The sequence below is a fragment of the Colius striatus genome, chromosome 1, assembly GCF_028858725.1.
Source record: "Colius striatus isolate bColStr4 chromosome 1, bColStr4.1.hap1, whole genome shotgun sequence".
Lineage (NCBI taxonomy): Eukaryota > Metazoa > Chordata > Aves > Coliiformes > Coliidae > Colius > Colius striatus.
In genome coordinates this window covers 130,066,275-130,093,470 of record NC_084759.1, presented here as the reverse complement: position 1 = coordinate 130,093,470, position 27,196 = coordinate 130,066,275, and the positions used below count along the sequence as shown (strand labels likewise).

Sequence of the window (27,196 nt, the reverse complement as noted above, 5' to 3'; positions counted from 1 at the left end):
TAATTTTTAGTTTACCTGTTCTTCAAGAACAGCTGGGTTTATAACATTGTTGGCTGTTTGAATAGCTGTTGTCACATTATCACTTGATAAACTGAATGAGTCTGACGGAACCTGGCAGGAGGAAGGCACAGAGTGGTCCAGAAGAACATCGGGAGACATATGGACTTCAGATACTAATGCAAGAAATAAAACCAGAAAACACAGAGAATATGAAGAAGCCTTGAAAAATGAATTATGTTTCTAAAATCTGTATCTAGCAAAACCCGTCTCACTAGCAACAAGTATAGTCTTACTACTGTAAGGCTATGTATTTCTTACAATCTAATTGCACTGAAGAGTAACTCCAGTCAAAGTTTCTGTATTTACAGTACTATCAACTGAAGGATATTAAAAATTGTATAGTAAAACCAAATTTACACACGTAACATTGTAACAGAGGTTTCACAACTGCCATTGAAAGCAGTAGTTTTAACTTTTGTCTCAGTTCACAACACCTTTCAATTTCATCACGATCTTTAAAAGTTTGTCAACTTTAAAACCAGTTACAATTTCGTACGTTTTACAAATTTTATAGTTGCAAAAAGTCATCAGTCACCTTAGAAGACGTTTACAAACACTTTATCAAGACACACAATAAAAGTAGTTTTACATTTTCCAAGAGATCAGAAAGTAATAAAGTTAATAACTCTCTAACAAAAAAAAAAAGCCAATCTTAAGTGTAATTAATACTGTTAATACTGGAGCTCTTCCATAGCAATTGCGAGTTATGCCACTTCTGAACAGTGGATCATCATTATCATCCTGGCAGAAAAGAAACTTGAGCACTGTTATGAAAGATTCAGACATAAACTAAATAAAAAGAAAGGAGAAGTGAAAGATTTGCACAATTTTTCAACAGCAACTCCTGAAAACTTTGATATGGTCAGGTACAGGTATGCCTTTAGAGTAGATAAAAAAGTATATTAAGTTGCTCTAGAAAAAGTAGTTCACATTATTGTTACAAATCTGGTAAAATGTAAAAGATGCCACTAGCCTGGAGCAAGTCTTAGTCTGTCAATGTCAATGTTTAATATCGCACATACACAGCGCAAACAAGTGCAAATATTGGCCTAAAGGCATTCAAAAGGACACAATAATGCTTGAATTCAGGTGCTCTGAGTCCCATCACCTTTACCTCCTAGTTCAGGGATTCGGGTTAACGTAGAGGAACATGCAAATCTCATTTAAGGAAAGGAAGAAAACAGACCACGAGACAGAAAAATATTAGGACGTTAATTGCAGCAGTAACGTGCTTTAGTAAGGGGTTGAACTAGGGGATCTCTAGAGGTCCCTTCAACCCTGACCATTCGGTGATTCTGTAGATACAGACATGTGGAAAAAAAACTGCTCAACTGATCTGAAAATGAAAACTTGAATGAAAAGCCCAGAAAATAATACTTCAGCAAACAGAACAGGAATCAATTTAAGTAAAATGGACTAAACAGATGACTGGGACACACCTGCATCTTTAACAGTAAACTCTTCTCCAGCATTGGAAATGGGGACTCCTTAGATTTCCTTTATGTACCATAAATTATCTGCTAAACCCCCATCCCTTTTTCCAAATGTCTGCTTACAAAGGTAGCTTCTTATACCATTATCTACTCTGTTCAAATAACAGTGAGATGACAGAATAGAGGAACTCTTTGGTTCTAAAAAACCGATAAAGTCTCTGCCTTATGGTATCACTCAATACTCTCAATTTCAGTTAGAAATCAATTTCTAACAGATAGAAAATAAACTAAAATAATGTACCAGGGAATTCTGACTGAGCAGCAGAATAAGCTGTTTCTTTTATTACAACTGTCATTTCACATGGAAAAACGTAGCATGACACTGATCTCTGTGGTAATGATCACAATCGTATAGGCACGGTTCACATTTAAATAATTTTTTACACACCAAAACCAGAAACTGAGTCTGGATACAGACAAGGAATGGAGACAGAGATTAAAGCTTAAGGTGTTCATATATTTTGGGGTAGCCATTACTAGAGAAAAGATTTAATTTTCCAGATAATACAGTTTTAAGTGGAACCTTCTACAATCAAATCAACCTTTCAGTGAGTCAAGTTATAGTAATGAATGCTTAGCATTTTGAAGAGACAGAAAAAAAACAGAAACAAAAATACACACTAAAAAGTTGTCAAAATAAAGTCTATGAAATGAGGAGCAACAACTCGTGACCACCTCTGAACACTGTGTTTTAAAATTATTCAACTAAATACATGATCTTGCAGAAGACAAGAAAAGGTGGCAACTCTCCAAGGTAGCATTGAAACAGTTTTTTTACAAAACCTTATTTCCACTTTCAGCAATGCTAAAGATTCATAGATTAGACATTCCTAGAATTACATGTGCTGTGTCTGTAATTCAAACTCTCTTAATGCATTTCTCTTGGGTATATAATGGTAAAATTGCATTAGCATTTTAGTTCAGCTCAAAATTTGCTTATGAAAATGACTCCTCGGTCATTCCTGCTTATCATGCATTAGTTATCATAATGGAATAGTTTCAGAACTCCTAAAACAAAAACTTGCCTCTAACAAAACCACCTGACTAGACTCTTAACAGCTAATGGACATTCAAGTCCCCAGGACCAGGCCAACACTAGTCTGGAATAAAATGCCTGAAGCCCATCTGGTATAGATATTGGCTTCTCAGCACCAATTTACAGATCCTCTTAAGCTGCTGCATGATTTATGACACAGAGCTATTCTGATAACAGCAGAATATTCATAGAATCATAGAATGGTAGGGGTTAGAAGGGACCTTTAGAGATCATCTAGTCCAACTCCCATGCAGAAGCAGGTCAATCTAGATCAGGTTGCATAGGAACGTGTCCAGGCGAGTCTTGAAGACCTCCAAGGAAGGAGACTCTACAGTTTCCCTGGGCAGCCTGTGCCAGGGCTCCCTCACCTGAACAGTACAATAGTTTTTTCTTATATTTAAGTGGAACTTTCTGTGTTCTAGCTTCATCACATTACCCCTTGTCCTATTGCTAGATACCATCGAAAAAAAGGGATGTCCCAACCTTCTGAATTCCACTATTTAGATATATGTAAATATTAATAAGATCTCCCCTCAGTCTCCTCCAGACTAAACAGCCTCAGTTCCTGCAGCCTTTCTTCATAAGGAAGATGCTCCAGTCCCCTGATCATCTTGGTGGCTCTTTGCTGGACTCTCTCCAGAAGTTCTCTGTCCCTCTTGAGCTGGGCAGCCCAGAACTGGACACAGGACTCCAGATGAGGCCTCACCAGGGCAGAGTAGAGGGGCAGAAGAACTTCCCTCGACCCACTGGACACACTCTTGATGCATCCCAGGATGCCATTGGCCTTCTTGGCCACGAGAGCACATTGCTGGCTCATATTTAGTTTATTATCCACCAGGACTCCCAGGTCTCTCTCTGCACAGCTGCTCTTCAGTAGTTTAACCCCCAGCCTGTACTGGTGCAGAGGGTTGTTCCTTCCCAGATGCAAGGCTCTGCACTTGTCCTTGTTGAACCTCATGAGGTTCTTCTCTGCCCAATTCTCAAGTTGGCCGAGATCCTATTTAATGGCAGCACAGCCTCCTGGGGAATCAGCCAGTCCTCCCAATTTGGCGTCACCAGTGAACTTGCTGAGGGTACACTCTGTCCCCTCATCCAGGTCATTGATGAAGATGTTGAACAAGATCGACACCAGAACCAATCCCTGTGGAACTCCACTGGCCACAGGCCTCCAACTCGAATCTGTGCCATTGATCACCATCCTCTGAATTCTGTCATTCAGCCAGTTCTCAATCCACCTCACCATCCACTCATCCAAGCAACACTGCCGGAGCTTTCTGATGAGGATGTTATGGGAGACAGTGTCAAAAGCCTTGCTGAAGTTCTTTCAGAGTATCCTGCTCTGATGCAATACCTCTCTTCTAACTTCTCCAGTAGGCAAGGCAGGAGTCTAAATGTCCTGACAAATTTCCATTAAAAAATCGGTATTCTTCATTGATCAAGGCAGTCACAGTAAAAAGAAAAGTATGTACTCAATTACAGGTAGTTCAAAAGACCAAGAAGGCTGAAATGAGATCCAGATATATGTTACTGCCAGAAACATACTTTAAAAAAATCTGATAATTTCTGATCCCTTCACTTCCCTATATAAATAAATATTCTCTCATAGATTTGCACATAAAAAAATTACTGTGACAGTGTGTTAATAGAAACAAAGATCAGTTAACAGCCTGCAATCAATTGTGTATAAGAAATTCTGAAAACAAAACCAGGTGGATGAACATAAACTGTTAAATCAACATTCTATCTGAGCCACATGCTTCATATTGAGCTTCAGAATGAATTAAATTCAAAATATGAGTGAAAACACAAACATGAGTAATATTTAGTAATTTGGTGTCATTTATACCTAACAATTAAGAGATGACATGTCAGCAGGGCTCTAAGCAAGAGACCATATAATAATTCTTTGACATACATTGCAACCTACTTGCACTACAGTTCCTTCATAGGCAGGTTTCAGCTGTTAAAAGTAAAAACACAAGACACAAAACCTAAATTTCTATCCTAAACTACCCATGTCTTTAATGATATAGTTCAATGACTCTTTAAATTATACTGTAAAATTATACACTGTAAACTGTATAACTGAACATTTTTAGTTTAAAAGCAACATTCGGATAAGAAGTTGAAGGCTGATTTTGTGGGTTCAAATTTCCATGATCCACTATTTTAAATCCCTGCCCCACATATGGTTGCTCAAGCACAACTGTAAGAGACAGGAAACTGTATTCTAAAATCCCTGCCTCACATATGGTTGCTCAAGCACAACTGTAAGAGAGAGGAAACTGTATTCTACAAGACAGGAATTTCTTCTGACTGTAATGTCACAGCTAGAACATAGGGATCTACAGTCTACATAACACTAAATAAACAGCTTACAGAAAAATAAACCAAAAATTGATATATTTTCAAACGTTGACTAATTTACTTTTGCCAATATACAGAAAACCAACAGACAACAGAATATGTTCAATAAAGTCTAAAATAACATACACTCAACAAAATGAAGCTGGCATTGTCAATGAAAACTAAATTAACTTATAAAATAAAAGAAGCTGTTAAAAACTTAAAATCTCTTTTTTCACAGAATCATAGAATGGTAGGGGTTGGAAGGGACCTCTAAAGATCATCCAGTCCAACCCCACTGCTAAAGTATGTTCATCTAGATCAGGTCACACAGGAACACATTCAGGTAAGTTCTGAAAACCTCCAGAGGAGGAGATTCCAAAAATTCCCCAATCAAACTATGCCAGGGCTTTTTCACCCTTACAGTAAGATATTTGTTCCTTATGTTTAAGTAGACCTTTTTGTATTCCAGTTTTTGTCCATTACCGCTTGACCTGTCATTGGACACTACAGAAAAAAATGTTGCCCCATCTTCTTCACATACACTTTTTATATACTTCTAAGTACCAATGAGATCCCCCCTCAGTCTCCTCTTCCTTAGGCTGAACAGTCCCAGGTCCCACATCCTTTCCTCATAAGAAAGATGCTCCATGAAACAAAAAGCAAGAACTAATAAATTAATTACAAATAGGCAAAGTATTTCCTGTATTTACATTATTTTTATTTCAGTAAAATGGATAACTATTAGAAAAGACTAAACTGCTTAAAGAAAGAGTGGAATGGATACATTAATAGATATCAGTTAGCAAGCAATATGCCCATAAAAAAACCTTGTAAGACTCTCAGATGGCACACAAAGCATGCTGCAAAGCTGTATGAGTTAGTAGTTTCCTTTGTAATTTTCCCTTTTTTTTACCTCTTAGAAAATTTCAAAAATTTTCCCTTTCCAAAAATACTTTTAATCTCGGCATTTGCAGATCACTGATTCACTAGAATGAGGTGTATTTCCTCATCTGTCGAGGAATTAGATTTAGGATAAATGTGTACATAATGTTGAGATTTGTAACAGTTTCTCTGTTTATTTTAATGATCATGATTGTCTTCCTTTCAACACAAAGCACCTAGTTGCTTCTCTACAGCTAACAGCTTACAGTCATGCATCCACATACAGAAAGGAAGACAAACCACTCTAATGTACTTTCAAGATGATTCCTTACAGTTCACAGCAGACAGCTCTTCTCCATATTTTATTCTTCCAAAGCCAAACTATTCTAGTAAATAACTACGTATACCATTCCAAGATCTTAAATCTCAGGCCATATGGAAATACTAATTTTATTTCCTAACTTAAGGAAAACTTATAAACAGATAACAAAAGTTTACAATGCTGCAACCATTTAGTTGAACCTGAGAAACAAATCTTTCAGTATTAAGTGACTACATAACATCAGAAAACTGAGAACTTACTCCCATCAGTTTTGGTTTCTTTTTTTTAAATCAAATGGTTTCCAGAAAACTGACAGAATACTCAGTCAATATGACTGTCTTACAGTTTGGTAACTGTAAGGAAGAGAGAGAAGAGGTGGTGTGTAATTTATTAAACATTCAACAAGGCAACCTTTAACCATATGTAAATCCTAGACGATCAAATCTAAAAAATTATGACTCATTTAAAAGCACGAGACCCCAAGAAATGACAATATTAGCAAACAAAAAAAGAGACCACTTCAGAGTTAAATGGAGCTGTATACCATGACCAAAGATCTTTGAATCCTGTTCAATCACAGCAAGAAATGAAAACAACTCCCTCCAATCTCCTTAGGGATATATTAGTTTCCTACTACTATTTCTCACCCTTCCACCACTCTAAACTAAAATTTATTATGAAAAGAAATAATTGAAAAAAATCATTTCATCACAACAGGTGAGAACAGGACTTTTCAAGACATGCAGATGCTGTTTACATGTCTGCACACTAGTACAGATCACATAACCTCATACTGTGTAGACTTCAAAACATCTGTTCATTCAAGGCTACAAACAAGAGCATCTGAAATACTGAATTTTTAGTCAAAACATGAAAAAGAGGCTTTGTACACATACAGTCCCTCTGCATTGTGAATAAAAAGGATATTAGAACAAGTATTCTCCAGTATTTGGAGGATTTTCTATTACTCAAGTGGGCATTGAGAATTCTCGTAATCAGACCAAACACAAAAGTTGGCCAAATTAATCCAAAGGGTAAATTAAGAGTTCTTTAAAAAATATATACATATAATACCTTCAGACCTTCTTAGAAAAGGTAAGCATATTGACATAACACAAAGCACAAAAAATATTCTAATATATGTAAAGATCAAAACAATTTAATAAATAGAGCTGCTCTGGACACATGTTTTGATCCAGGAAGTACAGAAATAATGTTTCAGTTAATAATAAGTAAAATAACCCTGGATCCAAACAGACTGGAGGCCACATATAAAACCTGACAATTTTCCTAATCTATGTGACTATCTGTAGTTAGATTTGGCCACTGTATTAAGAAATAGCTCATTTTCAAATATTAATGTTCAATAAATTATTTGAAAATAGGTTAAGTCTTACTTTTCTTCCCCTCAAGTTAGTTAATGAATTCAAAGATTCTGAAAAGTGTTTTACAATAACAAACCTAGAAAACGTTATAAGTTTCTGGTCAACCATAACAATTAACACCGTTAGCCTTCTTGAATCTCTTTTGAGAATGAGGTAGAGTAGTGATAAGACACTAGAATATTCCATTATTTACATTAGAGTTCTTTTTTTTTTTAATTTATATTCAGTTCTCAACTGTATTTATGTCTGAGACCTAAAAATAAGACTTAGTAGAATCATAGAATCGTAGAATGGTAGGGGTTGGAAGGGTCCTTTAGAGATCATCTAGTCCAACTCCCCTGCAGAAGCAAGTCCACCTCGATCAGATCACACAAGAACATATCTATGCAGGTCTTGAAGACCTCCAAGGAAGGAGACTTCACACCCTCCCTGGACAGCCTGTGCCAGGGCTCCCTCACCTGAACAGTACAATATTTTCTTCTTATGTTTAAATGGAACTTTTTGCATTCCAGCTTCATCCCATTACCTCTGGTCCTGTTGCTAGATACAAAAGAAAAAAGAGATGCCCCAATCTCCTGATATCCACCATTAATATACTTATAAATATTAATGAGATCCCCCCTCAGTCTCCTCTTCTCCAGACACACTGCATTAATCTTTGCAGTAAGTTAATTTATTAACAGGAATCTGTACATGAAAAAGTCAGGCCAAGATTTTGCAGTAATAAAACATTGTGAAGGCAAGGGGTTTTCTTTTAATTTTGAAATAATTAAAATACCTTGGCACAGCCTATGCTAAGACTTCTGTGTCACAAATCATATTAAAAACTTCCATGTTATTTACAAATTATTCAAATTCACCTCACCTTATTAGACTTAAAATAGGCTTCATGAGCTAGACACAGCATAGCTATATTGGATTTAATGCAACACATTCAATTATGATAATGATTTTAAGCACTATTTTTGTATAACAGTCAAAATGACAAATTGAATAATAAAGTTATTTGGAAAAGTATAGTTTCCTTGTTTTCCCTTACATTAATGACAAATTTTCCTTGTTTCATCTGGGACAGTAATTTTTTTTCCTAGTAGCTAGTATAGTATTATGTTTCAGAATTAAGATTAGAATAATGCTCATATAAAACACGGATGTTTTAGTTGTTGCTGAACAGTGTTTATACTAAAGCAAGGCCTTTTCTCCTCTCTCTGCTCTCCGACCAAGTGGGCTGGGAGTGCACAAGAAGCTCTGCACAGATACAGCCAGGAACACTGACCCACACTGGTCAAAGGGATATTCCTTACCATATGGTGTCATGCTGAACAACAAATTTGGAGGAGTTGGCCAGAGGGTGGCAGATTGCTGCTCAGGGACTGGCTGGGCATTGATCAGTAGGTGGTGAGCAATTGTATTGTGCATCAATTTTTTTTGTAAATCCTTTAATCATTATTTTTTTCCCTTTCTTTTATGTCCTATTTTATCTCAACACACAAGAATTACCTTTTTTTCAAATTCTCTCCCTCATCCCACTAACGAGGTAGTGAGCAAACAGCTCTGTGGTGTTTAGCTGCCTGCTAACCACAGGTTAAACCACAACAACCAATTATTCTGTAATGGACAAAAGCCAGTAGCATCATAAATAAATAAATACAAATATTTGAAGAACATGATTCATGGAGAGACAATCCCTGCCTTACTTTTAAAACTATAATTAGTTTGCATAATTTATTCAGCATAATAATGTAATAACAGGTAGAAGTCTTTCAGCTCATAACCAAATAATAAAATGTGGGATTTTTTTTTACTTAGTACTGCTACTATGAAAGTACTACTCCTGTGAAAGCAGTAAAATCTAGACCAAACTGGCACAACAAAATGCATTGTCAATCAGTAACACTTCCTTAATCTTTTAATTCTACTGATATTTTACCTTTATGCATTACTAATGTGCTTTTACTCTTTTCTTAAAATACATACAGGCACTAGGCCTTTGTATAAATTAATAAAAAGAGCTCACTGCTGTCTATTCTTTAATTGTGTATATACATCCCTCGGGGTACTAATATTTATAGTGAACACAGGACAATAATACATTATTAACAATTTTATAACAATTTTATCAATACCTGTAGGAAATGCTGCCCAAGCAATAGCTGGGGATGTAGTCTGCTTTTCACCATTTCCAAATTCGTAACTCTCTGCTGCCTAGAAACACACACAAAAAATTGTGTCTTTTACAAAATGCTAAAAATTCATATTAAAAAACTTGAAAATAGTTAATTTTCAAAATTAAGTCAAGCAAATAACATACCTCAAATCCTCCAAAGTCATCATCATCCATCTTCCAACTGATACTGGAATATAGCAGAAATCTTCACTTAGAAATGAAAAAAAAACAAAACCACTAAATTATTATATCCCTTTTACTCAAAAAATAGCAATAAAAACTTTCTAAAACCAAAGGTATGTTATTTGTTTTAAAAGACAGACTCAGGTAGAAAAAGACACTGTGGAAAACCCTAAAAGTCTAGCAGTATGAATTAATATAATGTTCTACACTGTAGGAAACCAGGTGTATTTCATTGGCTAGTCTCATAAGAGAAATGTACTGATTTTATGATCAATTAGGAGTCAAAATGACTCAGGTACTTGCACTTTGGTTAAATGACCAATGTGTAGAGGCCTTCACTTTGATACAACTGCTACCTAGCTCATCTATGTGCTCTTCATAATCTCATCACCTTTTCATTTGGAAATGAATATTTATTCTTTCATTCAAGTACTCATCTCCACAAGTTACCCAAAGCCTTCTTAATTTACAGATTCTACAATAGATCTGTGAACCAAAATAAGAACTTTTTCACACTGAGGATGCAAGGGCTAGGACTGCAAGATATCTTAAGTGCTTTTTTTATTGATCAAGAGAAATTTAAAAAAATTTAGTATGTTTAAGGGAAAAAAAAAAAAGCACAGCCCATGAACATTATCTTTTGAAAGCACAAGCATAGAAAAAACCTTCCCACAATAAGAAAACAGAAAGATGATATTTTAAAAGCTGTATCTGTTGCTCAAGTGTAGCAGTCAAGTCTGCAATACCATAACAAATGGTACTGAAAACAGCAAATAATCTCACCTGGAGAGACAGAGATAGACAAGATAGAGAGTCCCAAAAGTAGGATTTCTGATTATCAGATTCCCAATTGACAAATTTTCTTCATTAGTAATGAAGAAGATACAATTTAATGCAATCATGATCTATCGTGTACTTCATAGTTTTTTGTTTATGATTTGAAATATAAACATATTTTCCATTCTTAAGTTGCTTTTGCAAATCAGCACTGTGATCAAACCCAATAAGATTTCCTGCTTTTCCCATTTCTTCTTAGCTGTCTGGCAACATTGGCACAAACTGCAACTTAGAAAAAGACTGTGGTGAATTTCTGGAAATTTTTCTGCTACCACAGAGGTCCTTCCCTAGGCTTTATGGAGGGGCTGATTTAGATTTTACAAACTGATCAGCATTTTTGAGTCGTGGCCCTGATTTCTGTGGCATTTTGATATATTTATAGTAAAACTGCAGGTTTTTTAAAAAAATGCAGGACAAGTTACTCAGCTAATGAAAGGAGTTCAAAATATACAACTGTTCAAAGAAGGATATTATATATATTTTTTAAAAAATATCTCATTCTGATACATGAATGAAGGATGATCCAAAAAACCTTCAGGGTCTTTATAGAATATCAAATGTTTGTGAAGTTCAGTTCAGTCAAAATAGACTGTAGGCTACAAACTTTTATTGCTGTGAAAGTATATGCTCAGAAGTAAAAAAATTCAGAGTTTGAGGGCAATCTCCACATTAAAGTATTAGAATATCAGAAAAGGACACTTCCCATTTATATACACTGCTGAAAATCACTACCAAGAAAGACTTCAATTCAAAACCACATCTTTCAAAGTTTAACAAATTAATTTCCAAGTTCTTATTGATAAATTTAGTTTAAATCACCACTACCACAGTGTAAGCAGACAGATTTGGTTAAACCAAGGAAGAGCATTGTCCAATATTCACATGTGGCATAAGAACAAAAGATCTTTTTAGGGACTGCAAGGGGTTTTGTTGGTTTTTTGTTGGTTGGGTTTCTTCATTTTTGAAGAGTGAAAGAAGGTAGTTGGCTATTTTCCTCATTAAACACTCATTCATTCCATTAACATTCAGAGCTTTAAATATAACTCAAAAAATAATACATGCATACATAAATGATAGCAATGGAAGTTGTACAGATAGAACACTACCGCTGAAGTAGTGCCCAAACAACTAAGGTCAACATTCACACTACCTACTAGTAAATCCTATCCAAAAGACTCATGATTTATATAGGCACTGCAAAATGCAGCATTCAAGTAGCACTCAGTGGAGAGAGGCTTTAAAAAGGTAAATAGGTAATTAGTCTACACACTATGTATCATCACATAGACAGGTCCTACAGGCTCTACCAAAAGTTATTTCAAAGGACCACAACAGATTTTTGCCATTACTCCCATCAACTCAGAACTAGTTATGTCTCAACCAGAGAAAGTACATTTGGTATTCATCACTTTTTTTTTTTCAAAAGACAAACTGGAACAAATTCAGGGGAGAGCAATAGAAATTAAAGCATTTTTCAAAAGATACACTTTTGAGAGTTTTCTTTTTAAAAATTAAAAAAGAAAACAGAAATATCTATAAAATAGGAAAAATAATGTTCTAAGACGTGAATAACTACTTTATCATCAAATACTGCACTGAAATAAGGCAGTAAAGGACAGAAGCCTCTGTAGGCAAAGCATGTGTTAAATACCAGCAAGGATTTCCAGGAAGGCAACATAAACCCTTAACAAAAAATTTCTAAGAACCTATATATACATAAAACAGAAGTAACTTTTGATAGAGAAAAAGGATGTAGGGCAGAAGAAAAAATGGAAAACAAGCTGTTATTGAATTCATCATATTTATTATTACATTTCATGTGCAGTTTCAGAAGTCTGGTAATGACCACAAGATTACTTTGACCTAAGATTACCTTACTCCACAAATTTTCAACACAGACATGTCATGCCTGTATCAGCATGATTAATCTATGAATTATTTCACGCATCATTTAAATGGAATAAAAGAGAAACATGTGGTTTCTCCAAAAAGGTGAGTACAAGGCCACATCAATGTTTTAAGAACTAGAAGTCTTTCATAGCTCTCAAAAGTACACATGCATTTACCACTAAAAAATGTGTGAATAATTTGTTATAAACTTAATTGATAACCAGGCTAAAAATACAACCAAATATATAGTTTTTCAATTCCACTACTTACTCTGGTGACTGAAACAACCTAACACTTCACATAGAACCGCAACAATTTTGAGAGCAGTATTTTTTTAACGAATCATCTATTCCAAAATGGGTAATCAGACTTTTCTTTCCTCACAGACAGGAACATTATTTGTGGCATAGGAATAGGAAAGAATACATTAAGCATTGACAATCTGCAAAAGGATTTAAAAAATAACACAAAAAAATTAAACAACCCACACAGTTTTACCATGACTAAATGTGGTCTCTTAAAATATGCCTGATACTGGAATCAAATAACTGTAAAATTGGGCAACAAGAAGCCAACCTCAAAATTACAGATTCATAGAAATTATGGTTGGAAAAGACACAGTAGGTCATCCAGCCCAGGTCATTTACAAAACAGTTCTCAAGACAACCATATCCTAAAAGGCTTGGGAAGTCCTATAGTCAGACTCATGTAAAAAGAAGAAAATTTCATGGATAACAAATATGTAAGCCACTGCATTTTCAGATTTTATCAAGTTTCTATTTGTCAATTCCTAATGTAGGCCAGAGTTCAGATCAGTAGGTCAAAGAATCCAAGCTTCTCTCAAAGCAGCATCAACATTGCATTCTGAGCAGGTTGCTCAAGACTTCTTTCTCTATGATTGATAACAATGCATGATGAATATATTCAAACCTATCAGTGCATATCTGAGATGCTTGCAAGCTTTTCTACACAAATGAAGCCACCAAAGCCTGACCATCAGCTTAACATAGGTCATAAAAACTTCGTGAAATGCACTTACCTAACAGATATACCAAAATTATGGGTTTATATTCAGGAAGATCGGAAGCCATTCACAAGGAACAAGACATAAAAATGTGAATGGAGAAAAAAGCCTCCTTTCTCCATTCCAACTCTTAGGAGGTGAAGGAATTTTCTAGTTCCACCAGAAATCCCAGTATTCTTCATATCCAAAAGGCAAAAGTGGTAGAGAGACCAAAGCGTGAATTAAGAAGGATTCTTCATTCACTTAAAAGTCTACCTATGGTTAGTAAGAACTCAAATAAATGAAGTCTTCATCTATTACTTGATAAATCTAACATAAATTTGCCTCAGTAATAAAGACAACTAATTTTGCCAGGCACATTCAACTGGATGATGTGTTGCCTGGCCTGTAATTCTGAGCAAGCAGCTAACTTACTTGCAGAATTTTGTACATTTTAAAGGAACAACTTACAGAGCATATTGCTGTTTGTTTTGTCAGAACAGTATGTGTGGAGCTGGCTGAGGGTGGGGCTGCTACATTTGTATTTCTGGCAAACACTGCTCGTGGTTAACCCCTACCTATAACAACGTATTGGTTTTACTTGCAAGTTTACGCTTACTAAATGACTCATTCAATGTGTTCAATCTAGGACAGGCTTATTAGCTGTTTCTTCACTGGACATAACATAGACTGCATTATTCTTTGGATGAAACTACAGGCTCCAAAAAGTCTATCCAAAATAAGTAAAGAGAATTAAAAAGCCCCAAAACTAAACTAAAATAAAAATACAAATAAAATAAAATAGAAATAAAATAAAAAAAATACAAACAAAATACAATAGTAATAATCTAGAAAGCATATATACTGGCAATACATTTGTGATAAAAAGCAGAATATAAAGTTCAGTATCACAAAGCTGTAACCAGCTCACATGCGTTTTTCTCCATGGTTCTTCTGCCAAAACTCCAAACTTCTCCTAGCAACTTTAAAATAGTAACAAACTTTCTTCTTACTTAGCTGATACAGACTTTTCTGTTGATCTATACCAATTGCAGTTGCAAGATATGCATGTGGAATCTAAACAACTTACAGCAGTTAAGCCATTAATTAGAAATTTTTGCTTACAAAATGCACAGGAAAGCCTAGGAAAGCCCAGGAAAGACCAGAATATGAATGTATATCATAATGGAAACTAAAATAAATTTAGAGCATCTCTAAATTTTTCCAAGAGCAAATAAAGAAAAAGGAAGAAACTTATGTTTCTTACTTCTAGTACAAAGATGTCAAGCAGGAGTGAAGTAACTTGTTTAATAACATTTAGACCATAAACAGAGAAATACTTTTAATTTATTATGGCCAGGAGTTCGGTGATGTGAAAAACAATGTAAATGCTATCAATGACCACTGTAAAAACAGAAATTAAACAGTAGCTTCTGGTAGATCTGAGACTGAGGAATTTTAACTTCCCTTCCTAGCAGTAAGGATACATACTTTTAGCATATTTGTCAGGTATCCATTTATAAAAATGGTATTGGAAACCGGGTTTTGAAAGGTAGGTGATTTTTCCCTTTTTTCTTCAAAAAAGAATGAAATAATATCATGCTGTAATTTTCAATCCTTCAAATAAACTGAGAGTTTATGCCATGAAAAGCTGCTGCAGACTTTCCCTGTCCCCTTATTAAAGCAGCTGACTATACAGTAAAATGGAATGGAAAAATTTCCTACAAAGATAGAATGACCCATGTGGTTAACATTCACTTAGTGGTTTGTTATTTAATGAATAGAGGTTAGAGTCTTGCTACAGAAAAAGAGTGTTCTGCATTGATTTTAACGCGAAAGCTCTTAACAGCTCTTAAATTCTGGATTAAATTTTTGGTATTTATTATCTGTATCTAAAAGTATACAATTGAGCAGGGGCTAACATCACAAGATCGTGAGGACATGAATCCAGAGAGAAATTTAAAACTGGTTTTCAATTTGGAAAAATCAGACCACATTAGTAATTACAACAAACATGATTAAAAAAAAAATCCTGGAAATATCAGAAATAACATGAGACTTCCATAAGAAATTAAGAATTTGTGCCAAAAACATAATAATTAAGTTATACAAGACAAAATTAATCTAATTATTTCCTCAGAGATACTCAAAATTCTTTAACTATTAATAAATATGGTAGATAGAGTGCTCATTAATGAATCTTTGATAAGCTATAATTTTTTAATACAATATCTATAAGACTTCTGGCTAGATTCAAAAGTAAACATTAGGAAGACCTCTTAAGAAGAAATAGAAATACACAATTTGTAGCATTTCAGAGAATGAAATGCCCAAATAAAATTGGAAATTCAATTAAGCTTTCTGCTTTCAGAAATTCAGAAAAGCATAGAGGGGTGATGGTTCTCAGTTTTTAGCTTGGGTTGTTACAAGGGTTTTTTGCCATTTTTAAGCACCCTACAAGGCAAATACGGCTTCTAAATTTTAAGAAAAAAGAAAATTAACTACCTTGGAAAGTATAATTTAATATTATTCAAACCAATGAACTGTTGCCAAATTCATATAGCATATACATCTCTATATTAAGAGATGCAAATGTTGTTCACATTGCATTAGAAAACAAAAGCCTCCAGGGTTGGTTTTTTGGTTTTTTTTCTTGAACTTGAACATCTAAATCCTTGTAGGTAAACAAACTTATGTCTATCTGTACATGCCAGTAGTTAGAGAAAGTGGTTAAGTGTGGGGATTGAGAATCTGTAACATTTAAGATGCAAGGCTGAGAGTGAAACAAGAGTATTTTACTTCTTTGTTCAAACAACTGCCTTTTCATCTTTCAGGCAAGCAGACAATACCAACCCATACCAAGTTGTTCAAGGGCTACATGCCATACTCCTATCACGAGACACTGAAAATGGGGCTTCACCAAAATGACAATGTTCTCCATCATGCTACAGTGTGTTTAGTCATACAATGGGACATGTAGGAAATCCTCACCATCATGAAGTTATATGCATATCAGCACCATAATGAAAGCCAGAACAATATGGCAGCCAGTATTTGAACACACAACAGAAGCATGCCCTATCATATATTAAGGAAAGAGATTTCAAAGTTACCAGGGAAAAAGAAAGATATGACAATACAGAACTTATCAAAGTAATCTTCTCCTGGGAAGTGAGGTTGGTTAATTTCAATTCCAATATTGACTTAATAAACACTTGCTAAATAAAATAATCTCTTTAATAAAACAAACAAACAAACCAAAACCCAAACAATGCACACAGATGCAAAACATCACCTATATTAACAGCAGCAGTTGATTATACTACAATTGGTTGAAATGAAATTTCCGGGACTTCAAAAAAATGCATGTCTAGTCCTTTGTAACTAATTCTTTTCCATAGCCTAAGTAAACCAATACAAATGAATATATTCAAGGAATCACAGAATTAATTTTGTTTGAGAAGCATCTCAGGAGGACATCTGATGCAACACCACATGAAATTAAGGGCAGTTTAGACATTGTATCAGGCTGTTTAAGGCCACGTACAGTCAAGTTTAGAACATCTGCAAGGACTCCAATTTAAAAAAGCCAACAGCAGTAAAACACTAGAGCAGATACTCAAGAGACTTTTGTCTGTTCACCTCTGTCATCTATTCCTTTATCCATTTATTCTGAAAACTCTGCAGAAAGTTTCAACACCTTGAGATGAAAACAGCTTATTAAGGAATGTGACAGTAAAAGCCAAGGATTTATTTCCTCAAAATAGAATTAATAAAATAAAAGTAAATAGTTAAAACCTTTCAATCAATTCCTATAGTGAATTTGAGAATGTATTAATAAAAAAAAAGGTGTGAAGCCTAGGCCAATGTCTAAATACTACTTTACTTGTGATTCAGAAATAATTGCTGAGGTTGACTTTGGAATATTTCCTGAGGTAGAGATCTACCACATCCATGTACCATTTTTGTCTCTATACCAGACCACAACCCATGGACCGCAAGGGAATTCCATGTGTAACCATAAGTACACAGAGGAGAGCATCATTCACACAAAAAGACTTTGCTAGTATCACAGTGGCACTTTCACCACGAATTTTCAATTAAAAGGCTGAAGACAGTAAACGTTTGTATACTTTGGCTTACAAAGGTCTCGGTCACCAAAAATCCATCTATGGCCAGGAAAAAAGGGTTTTTTTAAAAAAATCTCTAACAAGACAAATATGGATTTAATTCCAGAGAGTACCTATTGACATGACTAATTATTGCAATATATATACTTCTTGACTGATGATTTTTTTTATATTCTTGCCCATGATTCTTTGTCAGTATCTTCTAACTTTAAAAATTTTCAACTTAAAAATTACCAAATTTCTCATTCTAGATATGCAAAGATGAGTTTGAATACAATCTTATCAGCTTCAGCAGAAGTATCATATTACAATACTGATCAGCTTATTTCTTTGTCTCCAGAATCTATAGACTCTTTCCCATGATTTAATTTTATCAACTTCTGTAAATCAAAATTTACAGAAAGTCCTTCCAAGGACTTCAGTCTTCAATATTATTGGTTTCCTGTGATCAGAACATGAAAAGACTAGGTTTTGTTTCTTTATAAAAATAAAATCACACAGGTGAGCAAAAGTGATCACAGTAAGCTGAAAATCAACTCTTAAAAGTATTCATTTTGCATTAGAGATCACAAAAGTGGACACAGTCCTCAAAGACAGAGCCAGGCTCTTCACACAGGGATTCCAATCATAATTAGATCCGTAAGAGAGAAGAGGGAATAGTGAAAATTCTGACCAGATATTAGAACAGGCTGCTCGCAGACCTTGTGGTCTCTTCATCTATGAAGATACTCAGAAATAAACTGGACAAGGCTCTGAGAAACCTGCTTTAACCAGATGTGCTTTAAGCACAACCTAAGAGACAATGCTTTCAGTTTTATCCATCACAGTATACTCAAAAGAAAACAAAAACCAATCAAACAAACCCAACAAATTTACAAAACTCCTGAACCATAGTAGCAGAGGCTGTAAAAAAGTGAATCCATCTTTGAGATTATTCCTCAGTGGAATTGTACTAATAACTACCAACATCTGTCCAGGATCATTTTAGGATTGGGTTTGCTAATCACAAAAGAACCAAAGAGAGCAAGCACCTCTCTAAATCTTCACTGTTGTAGGAAGGACAAAAGGAGCAAAAACCTAATGAAATATTTTCATCATGAGCTCACAGAAAATATGTATTACATAAATCTCTGTACTTAACAGAGATGTTTCTTGAAGAAGGCTGAGGTGCACTTTCAGCTCTAAGGGAAAAAAAACAACTTTGATACAAAAGAAAAATTGCATGAGGATGTTTCCTCTCTAGAAGTAACAGATGACTTCATTAATTCATTAATTTGTTCAAAACCCTCCCTAAAAATCATTAAATTACATGATTTGGCTGGGAATATGGTAAGACATCTAGAAACACAATCCATTTTTACAAAAAGAAAAGTCTAACATTTTATAATGAATTAATGGCTTCTCAAGCCAGTTTTGGTAGTCTCAGTGTATTTCTTTGTCTTGGCCTTGATAGATACAGTACTTCTCTCTCAAGAGAAGAGCAGGATATCAGTTGCAGACAGTTCATGCAAATGGGCATTCCAATTATATCCTTTATTTTTGTGAAGTATTTGTTCCTGTAACATAATCTTTTCCACTTGGAAGCAAATTAATGGTACAAAACCATCCACTGTTAAGGATTTGGGAAGGCTAGGACAAATAATAGTCTTTTTTCAGTATCCCACGTTTGATAAACTTGAGAAACAAGAAAGTTTAAAAGTAAAACACAACATTTCAAAGGCATTACCACTTAAAATATTAATAAGCTTCTTAAAATATCAGTAAGCTTCAAGAACTCAGACTAACCATTGAAATAATTCTGTTTCTCTCTTTTCTGTTACTATTCAATGTTCCTAGACACAACTGATCCTTCTTACTTGCAAATTACACTGATGTGTTTCATTAGAACTTAAGAGTTGTTTGTATGATGATGAGAGAAGCTTTCCAAGAGTAAAACACACAAAGTTGTGCCTCAAGGTAACCTGGTCACAGAATTAGTTATCTGAAAATAGAAGGTTTGAAACAACCTTAGTAACAGTTAAGAGCATCATAGTAACAACTTAATATTACAACATGTCAAACAAAAATGTAACTCTTTGAATATCTGCTCATATGGATATGCAGTAACTTGTACAAATAAAAGTCATTAATGCTAATAAAAGATAAGACTGCTCAAGTCCTTGCATATTAAGACAAAATATACCATTTAAAAAACTTTTTTTAAAAAAAAAAAAGGAAGCTGGGGTGGGGTTTTTAGTGGGGTATTTTTTCAAAAAAACAAAACAAACAAAACAAACAAAATCTGGTAATACCAGATTCTTAGTATGATGCACTGCCTAAGAAAATTGGTGCTGAGTGAATCACCGATTCAAAAAAACAGCACTATTTCCACTAGAGGAAAGAATCTTTCAAGTGAAAAAGCTTAAGAAACCAGATCACCTTGATATGGAAATAAAACGTCTTCTTCTCAATTAGAAAAAAAATAGTAAAGGTCAAAATACAAAGGATAGTCAGTTAACCTGATAATTAAATATTATGAAACTTCTATTGTTTTCCCTTAAGTTGTGCATAGCTAGCTTGCAAAAACAAGAAAATGCCAGAGCTTGCAGAATATCTTTACGTTAGAAAAGCTGACAGGTGACCATGGAGATATTAAAAAAAAAAAATCACTAGCCCATGGCAACTCCATTAAGGAAAACAGGATGTAATATCAATTATACTAAATAAAAATAAATAGCATTCCTTTATTATTTCAGTATGCCTCCTAATAGACAGGAAGATTCACTTTTCCAATTAATAAAGCTCCTTCCTTCAGCTTCCTCCAAACTCTAAAAGTAAAGTTCTTCTCACAATGACATGGTACTGGTTTGATCAAGAAAAAGATATTAGCCTCTTTCTCTGGTATGAGATGATGTATCAAAAGCATAAAAATTATGCCTCGGATTTTCAAGTTTCAATGATTTTACATGCCTCAGTTGCTAGTGTTGAAACAGAACCCCTTACATAACCCTGCTCCCCAAAGTCACCTACTAGAAATTCAGATACTATTGAAGTTTAATCCAAACACTGAAACAAAATATAACTGACATTTAAAAAATTTTTAAACAAGGGTTGTTTTGCAAGCTCTGGGCATATTGTTAAAAGCAGAAAAAACCAAAGATTATTCCCTCCCAGGTGAAGAATGCATCATCATTGCACCTTTTTCTCCCTTTATTAATATTTGAAAAGAAGATTTGATGATTTTCTGATGAACTTCCTTTCTCCTACTCTCCTAAAGAGAAGGTTCAGTTCATGGAGAATTTAAAATTACATTTTTGGTTGCTTCATTTTCGTTTGAATCTTATAAAGCAAACTGGAAAGGTTTCATACTTTCTAACTCCCAATCCTTGAAGGAGCAAAACATAGTAAAACAAAAATAGTAATTTCATTTCCAATGGAAAACATTGCTATCAGAATTGCTGTCTCTCCTTTCTCCTTCTTCATCTTTGGTCTACTCCTAATCACGTAACACAATACCTTCATCATGTGGCGTTTCACCAAATGGGTATTATCGTAACTGCATGTTCTCTGTTGTAACCAAGAAAAGTATATTTACTTCTCAAGGAAAGGGTTGATTGACATTGCTTGTATTTGTAATAAGATGATGCTGGGTGCAGAGATGACAGATGAAGTCAGAATAAAAATGGGATTAGGGCTCCATACCTAAGTCCTTTTCTTTTCAATCAGAACACAATGTTTTAAAATATTTTCTTTCTCCAAGTTGATTCTTTATACCTACTACTCATTTCTAGAATACTCTTTATTCTCTAGTCTGAAAGCTTTAGAAAAAGATGGGTATGCACTACTATGTCCATTTTAGAAACACGAAGACATTTTCAAAGAGGTCCCGTATCCAGCAAGTTATCAGAACATTTAAGTAATTTAACTACGGAGTATGCAATGCAGGCATTGATATAAAGAATATTGCTCATCAGTTAACCATTAAGCAAAAATTATTTTTCATTCAAGAAGAGTTAAACTTCCCCTGCCTCCAAAGAAACAAACAACAAAATATCAGGATTCTGCAACCATCCTATAATCCATTCAATTTTGTTTCCTTCCTTAGCTAGATTACAAAACTAGCCAGGGAGTCTGTCAGGCAAGCCCTAGATGTACAAATCCAACTGTTTTCTTTACGAAGATCTGCACAACTTCTCAACTCTATTGGCACTTAAAATATGATCATGTAACAAGGCTTAGCAAGCAGATCATTTCAGAAATAGGAAAAACCACATTCTTCTATGCTACTAAGCAGACATTGATTACCTTCAAAATAACTCTGCCATCTACAGTAATTCTCTTTCCTGCAATGATGGCATTGATGGTCATGTGGTACTAGAGAAGTAACATTCTCATCTTCATATTAGACTAGCATGCACACACATAAAAACCACACAATTCATAAAACATACTCTGCCTCCCAGCTAACATGTAGAATAAATTGGATGCACAAAGTTTATAAAGTACAAGCAATACATGCCAAAAAGCCTCCATGCATCAGTATCCCTACGTCAAAATGCTCCACATTATCCCAGTCTACCAGAAACTTATGGTTCTTTCTCCATGTAATTTAAATCACAATTTTGTATATCCTCCAAGCCCTTTGTTAAACTGGAAAGAAATGCAGGTGTTACAGGTATTCATCCTAAAATAAAACTACTACTATTACTACTACTAAAAATACAAGAATAAAATAATAATTAATTGTGGTGGACATTTATTTATTTATATAGTGAACATGTATATACTAAACTTGAGAATTCACGGAATTATTCAAGTCAACATGGATATTATATATTCACAGAGCTTTTGAAACGAGCACTGCTGAAACTTATCCAAAAATTTCTATGCAGAAATGATCCCTTCTGGCAAAACTAAGAAAACAGGTAGAATATTTAGATTCCAAAGAGTAAACTCATATAGAGTGATATGTTTTAACTATATTAATTATTGGGCAATTACATAGTCTTTAGTCAGCAAAATTCTTAATGAAGACAAGTTTTGCTTGACTAAAGTCAGCAAGAAAAAGCTTGAATATTTGAGCAATAAACTTTAATAACCTATACTTATACTCAATAATAATTAAAAAACCCAATGTATTTAACAATTAAAAGTTTCAGGTAATTAACTATAATTTTCTGTAGAGACTTTAAGAAAGAAAAATATATGAATGGACAACTTCAGCTAATCCAGTCATTTTCTAAAATATCACATTGTTAAAAAAATATTAGGAGAAAAATCATAACTATTTTCCTTCACTCATAATAAGCTGTATGTCAGGGCTACTAGTATAGTCAAACCATTATTTTCCAAGGACAAATAATGCTGAGTACACAACTTATATGGAAAATTATTATTATAAAACATTTCAATAGATCAGAACAAAGAAAATCCCCCTTTTTTTTTTTAATTCAAAAAGCCAAATTAATTTAAAGGATTTCAAGGCTCATGCATTTAATGAGAGCAGCTGAGAACAGTGTCTGGCTGCCTGTCACTAGGATACTGAACAGCAGGCACAGTCTGGCAGAAGACTACAACTAAATTCAACTCCACAAACCGTTGGTCTTTCACCCTTCCCTCACTTCTTTATTTAATGTGTGGCTCTATAATTCAAATCTAATGGAGGAACTAGGATTGGATTAATAAGTAGAACTATACAGAATGCCCTGTTGTAACGAAGATATTCCCAGTGTTCTATCCTTCATCGGTTTTACTAATTCCAGATGTTCCATAGCTATCGTTAGTTTAAACCAGGTTAAGTAGAGATGTGTGCATTTTTTCCATGGGTTGCTGTGTGACATACAATTAAATACATTTTCATTTTTTTTAAATAAAAATTTTTATTTATTTCCTGGACTTCTAAACTAGATCATGCAATCAGATCACAATGTATTTTATACTATGAAGAAATTTGAACAATTCAGGCATAGTTGCTACCTGAAGGCAATCATATGAAATGGAAACATGACACAGGTGTTTTACTTCTAAAAGTGTGCACTACAAGTACTAAGGATTTATATTATATGTTTTCTGCTTGCTATAATTTGAAACAAAAAAAATCCTACTTATAACTTTGCTGAATAAGTGCATGTGCAGAGAGAGAGAGTAGACAATTACTTTCAGATAGTAAAACAAAAAGTATTGGATCTATGTATATCAAAGTCTTCAGGGCACACAGTCAATTTAAATTTAATACTTTCCACAGATAAATGTAATTTGCCTCTATTTTTTAAATTTTCAAGCACATTAACTCCTGTCTCTACTTTGTTTAAAGAAAAGACGATTCTTAAACCAATATTCTCTTTCAACCCCAACAAAGAGCAAGCTGGGACCTTTCACAAACATGCATGTATTATAATCACTGAATCTCAGGTACCTTTAATATCAATGAATTTAGATAGCTTTATCAGAAACTGCTTAAGCACTCAACTAGAAAAAAAATACTCATAGGAATCCTAAAGCAGAAGCTATTTTTTATCTTCTAATTATAAAATTAATCTGACCCCGGAGAATCAATATCTCATTTTACCATTAATTAATACTCAATTTTTAGCATGAGTAATTTGTATGTGGACTGTAACTTTTAAACAAAAGTAGTTTACAATGTTGTGCTTCATTAGTGCTAATCAAGCATGGAAGAACTCAGGGAAAGAAAAAAAAAAGAAGAAAAAATAAGTAAACCAAACTGCTTCCTATTAATAGAAAGAAACATGAGAAAAAACCTAAGAACCCTCTAGCAGAACATATCACAGGGCACAAGACTTCCCTGAAAACAGCATTTCAAACTGAGTACAACTACAGTTGATCAGGCCAAGGTACTGATTTTCATTGCTGCAGCTTATAAACTAAAAGCAAGTTAACTATGGCATGTCTATCACACGGAAACTTCTTTAGAAGCTCTGCATTATTTCAGAAGTTGCACCCCATGGAAAGTCCTTTTAAAAGCTTAACTGGCAAGTGTATGCTAAAATATTTTGTTTTCCATCTAAAACTACACTAAATTCCAATCCTCAGAGACAGGATTTCCAGTTTATTTCTCTCTATATACACACACACTAAACTCAAAAAAAGGTGAAATAGGAAAGCGTTGTTAAAAGTTCTGAAAAAAACAGTAATCCTAATGCAAAGAAGTTGACTGTATGTCTACTCCTCAGAAATTTTAAAAAAACCCACCCATCACTGTCCTCTGTTCCTCTGTAAGTAAAAGATATTTATGTGAAAATGTAGCTATGTAATATAAAAGGATAATAAAACAAATTCAAAGTAATGCAATTCCAGTCTTTCTCTCAAGCTCAAGATAAATAAATTCTAGCAATATATTCTGGTCAAAATATTTAATGAGGAAAATTTCAACTATAAAGAACTACAAGACCAAGTTTTGTTAACAGTAGACAGAATATTAGAGAGCTTTTACTTACATTTACCTTATTCAAAAACCTCAAGCAGACATGGAATGAACTTAATATTTAGTATATTTATTTATTTACAAGCTAACACAACTTGAGAATCTAGAGCATGTAGAGAGAGCATTGTAAACCACAAAATGTTTTCACAGTACTAGATGACAGGTTTCAAACTCTGTAATCAGTATTCTCCTAATAACTTCTGATTTGTACTTATTGGTGTTCCCCATTCTATAAAGATTTTCATTGTAATGAAAATAAGGAAAGGTGGTTCTTTCTTCTCCTTACAATTTATTGTGTTTGAAACTAATTCACGTAAATAATTCCTCAGATTGAAAGTAAACTATTGCATTGGCAGCATGGTTCAACACCACCTTATTATTTACCAAACAATTCCATGTAAGAAATTACATTGTAGCAAAAACTAAAGGAAATACCACCAAAAACAAAAACAGCAGGAAGTATTTTGATGACTTACTTGGCTCCAAACCATTTGAAAATGAACCATTCCATAGGACCTCTAGTGAAAAGGAGAAGAGTACTTGCTTAAAAGTGAATTTAGCACTTGTCTTTGCTTGTTACAGAATCACAAAATGTTAAGAGTTTGGAAGGGACCTCTAAAGATCATCCAGTCAAATCCTCCTGTTAAAGCAGATCCACTCAGATCAGGTCACACAGGAATGTGTCCAGGTAAGTTTTGAAAAACCTCCAGAGAACGTGATTCCCAAACTTCTCTTGGCAGTCTCTGCCAGTGCTCTGTCATCCTCACATTAAAATTGTTTTTCCTTATGTTAAAGCAAAAATTTTTGTGTTCCAGCTTATGTAGACAAAGGTATCTATACAAGAGCATCTATATATTTCACATAGATATCAAGACTATTTCAAAAGTATATTGCTACTATGGACTTCTAAATCAATATTCAAAGCACTTCAGTTTTGGTTTAGCAGCTTTGTATCTCTGTATGTAAGTTTGCCATTACCACTGCAAACTGAGCTAAGGAGTCTCTGTCTCATCCACTAAATAACCCCTAGGTACAAACCATCTCAAAGGTTTTTCAGAAATATTATGAGAAAAGTACAGCCAGTTCTCCTTTCCTTTGTATAAAAAGCTACCTTTTTCCTGGTCTGGAAGAAAAATTAATTGACTAGCAATGGATGAGTACTACTTTCACGTCCCTTATTTGATGTTCAAATTAGTTTGGTCCCTCAACTATCTACAACTACCTAGCATCTCAAAAACATTTCCAAACCTTTGGAAGTTTTGTATTTGGAATCTTCACGTTTAATTTGCAACCTAGCTCAACTCATCAGTCACCTATTACAGTTATTATCTTTTCTCTCACACATATTAACTCTCACAGATAACACGTAACATACAAATGCACTCACTTCTCCGGTCTAGATGGTAGTCTGGATATCAATTTAATCAACTATTATTCCAAGGGATGTCTTTTAGCCAACATAATCAAAACTGTTCACCTCTTCAACACACAAAATTTTTATATATCACTCTGTAACATTATCTTTTAATACAAATTACACTTCTTGTAGTAAGGTTTTCATGTGTCATATAATGGACTGTTATCAGACACAGACCTGCAAAAATTGGATGGTAAAATAAGATACACAGTAACTCATTTTAGTTACACTGTTCTTCACAGCCCATACATTGTAGCTACTGTCATAATCAGAGCATACTAAATCAGCAACCATTTTGTTCCTTCCTCTACTGCAAGGCCAAGCAGTCAGAAAAATAACACTCACACATTCCCTCTGAACACATACAACTAAAAACAGAAGAGTGCTACTTGGACAAACTTCTTGGAGAAGACTATGAGATCTGCTGCCTGGATTTGCACAGACACATATTAACTAAAGACATTGACAGTCCCTAGCACAAACCATCGGGAAATTGCTGTAGAGAAATATAATATATAAACAAATGTCTTGGATGAAACACTCAATTTTTTTTTATGTCATCACTTCCCACACCAGGTTAGGTCACTAGTTACTTATTTCTACCATATGCAGTTTTATT

At 34.2% G+C, this 27,196-nt stretch overlaps 1 protein-coding gene across 3 annotated transcripts in view; it reads right to left on the bottom strand.

Moving 5' to 3' along the window:
- CCDC91 (coiled-coil domain containing 91) overlaps positions 1-27,196 on the bottom strand; it is a 147,723-nt gene that overhangs the window by 109,936 nt on the left and 10,591 nt on the right. For 2 of the 3 annotated variants that reach the window (XM_061988803.1, XM_061988805.1), the window contains exons 2-4: positions 9,839-9,904; positions 9,654-9,732; positions 16-173 (exon numbers count right to left, since the gene is read on the bottom strand). In XM_061988803.1, coding sequence (XP_061844787.1) covers positions 16-173; positions 9,654-9,732; positions 9,839-9,868 — 267 coding nt within the window. In that variant the 5' untranslated portion in view covers positions 9,869-9,904. The remainder of the gene's footprint in view (positions 1-15; positions 174-9,653; positions 9,733-9,838; positions 9,905-27,196) is intronic. The other variant, XM_061988804.1, reaches the window with a different exon arrangement.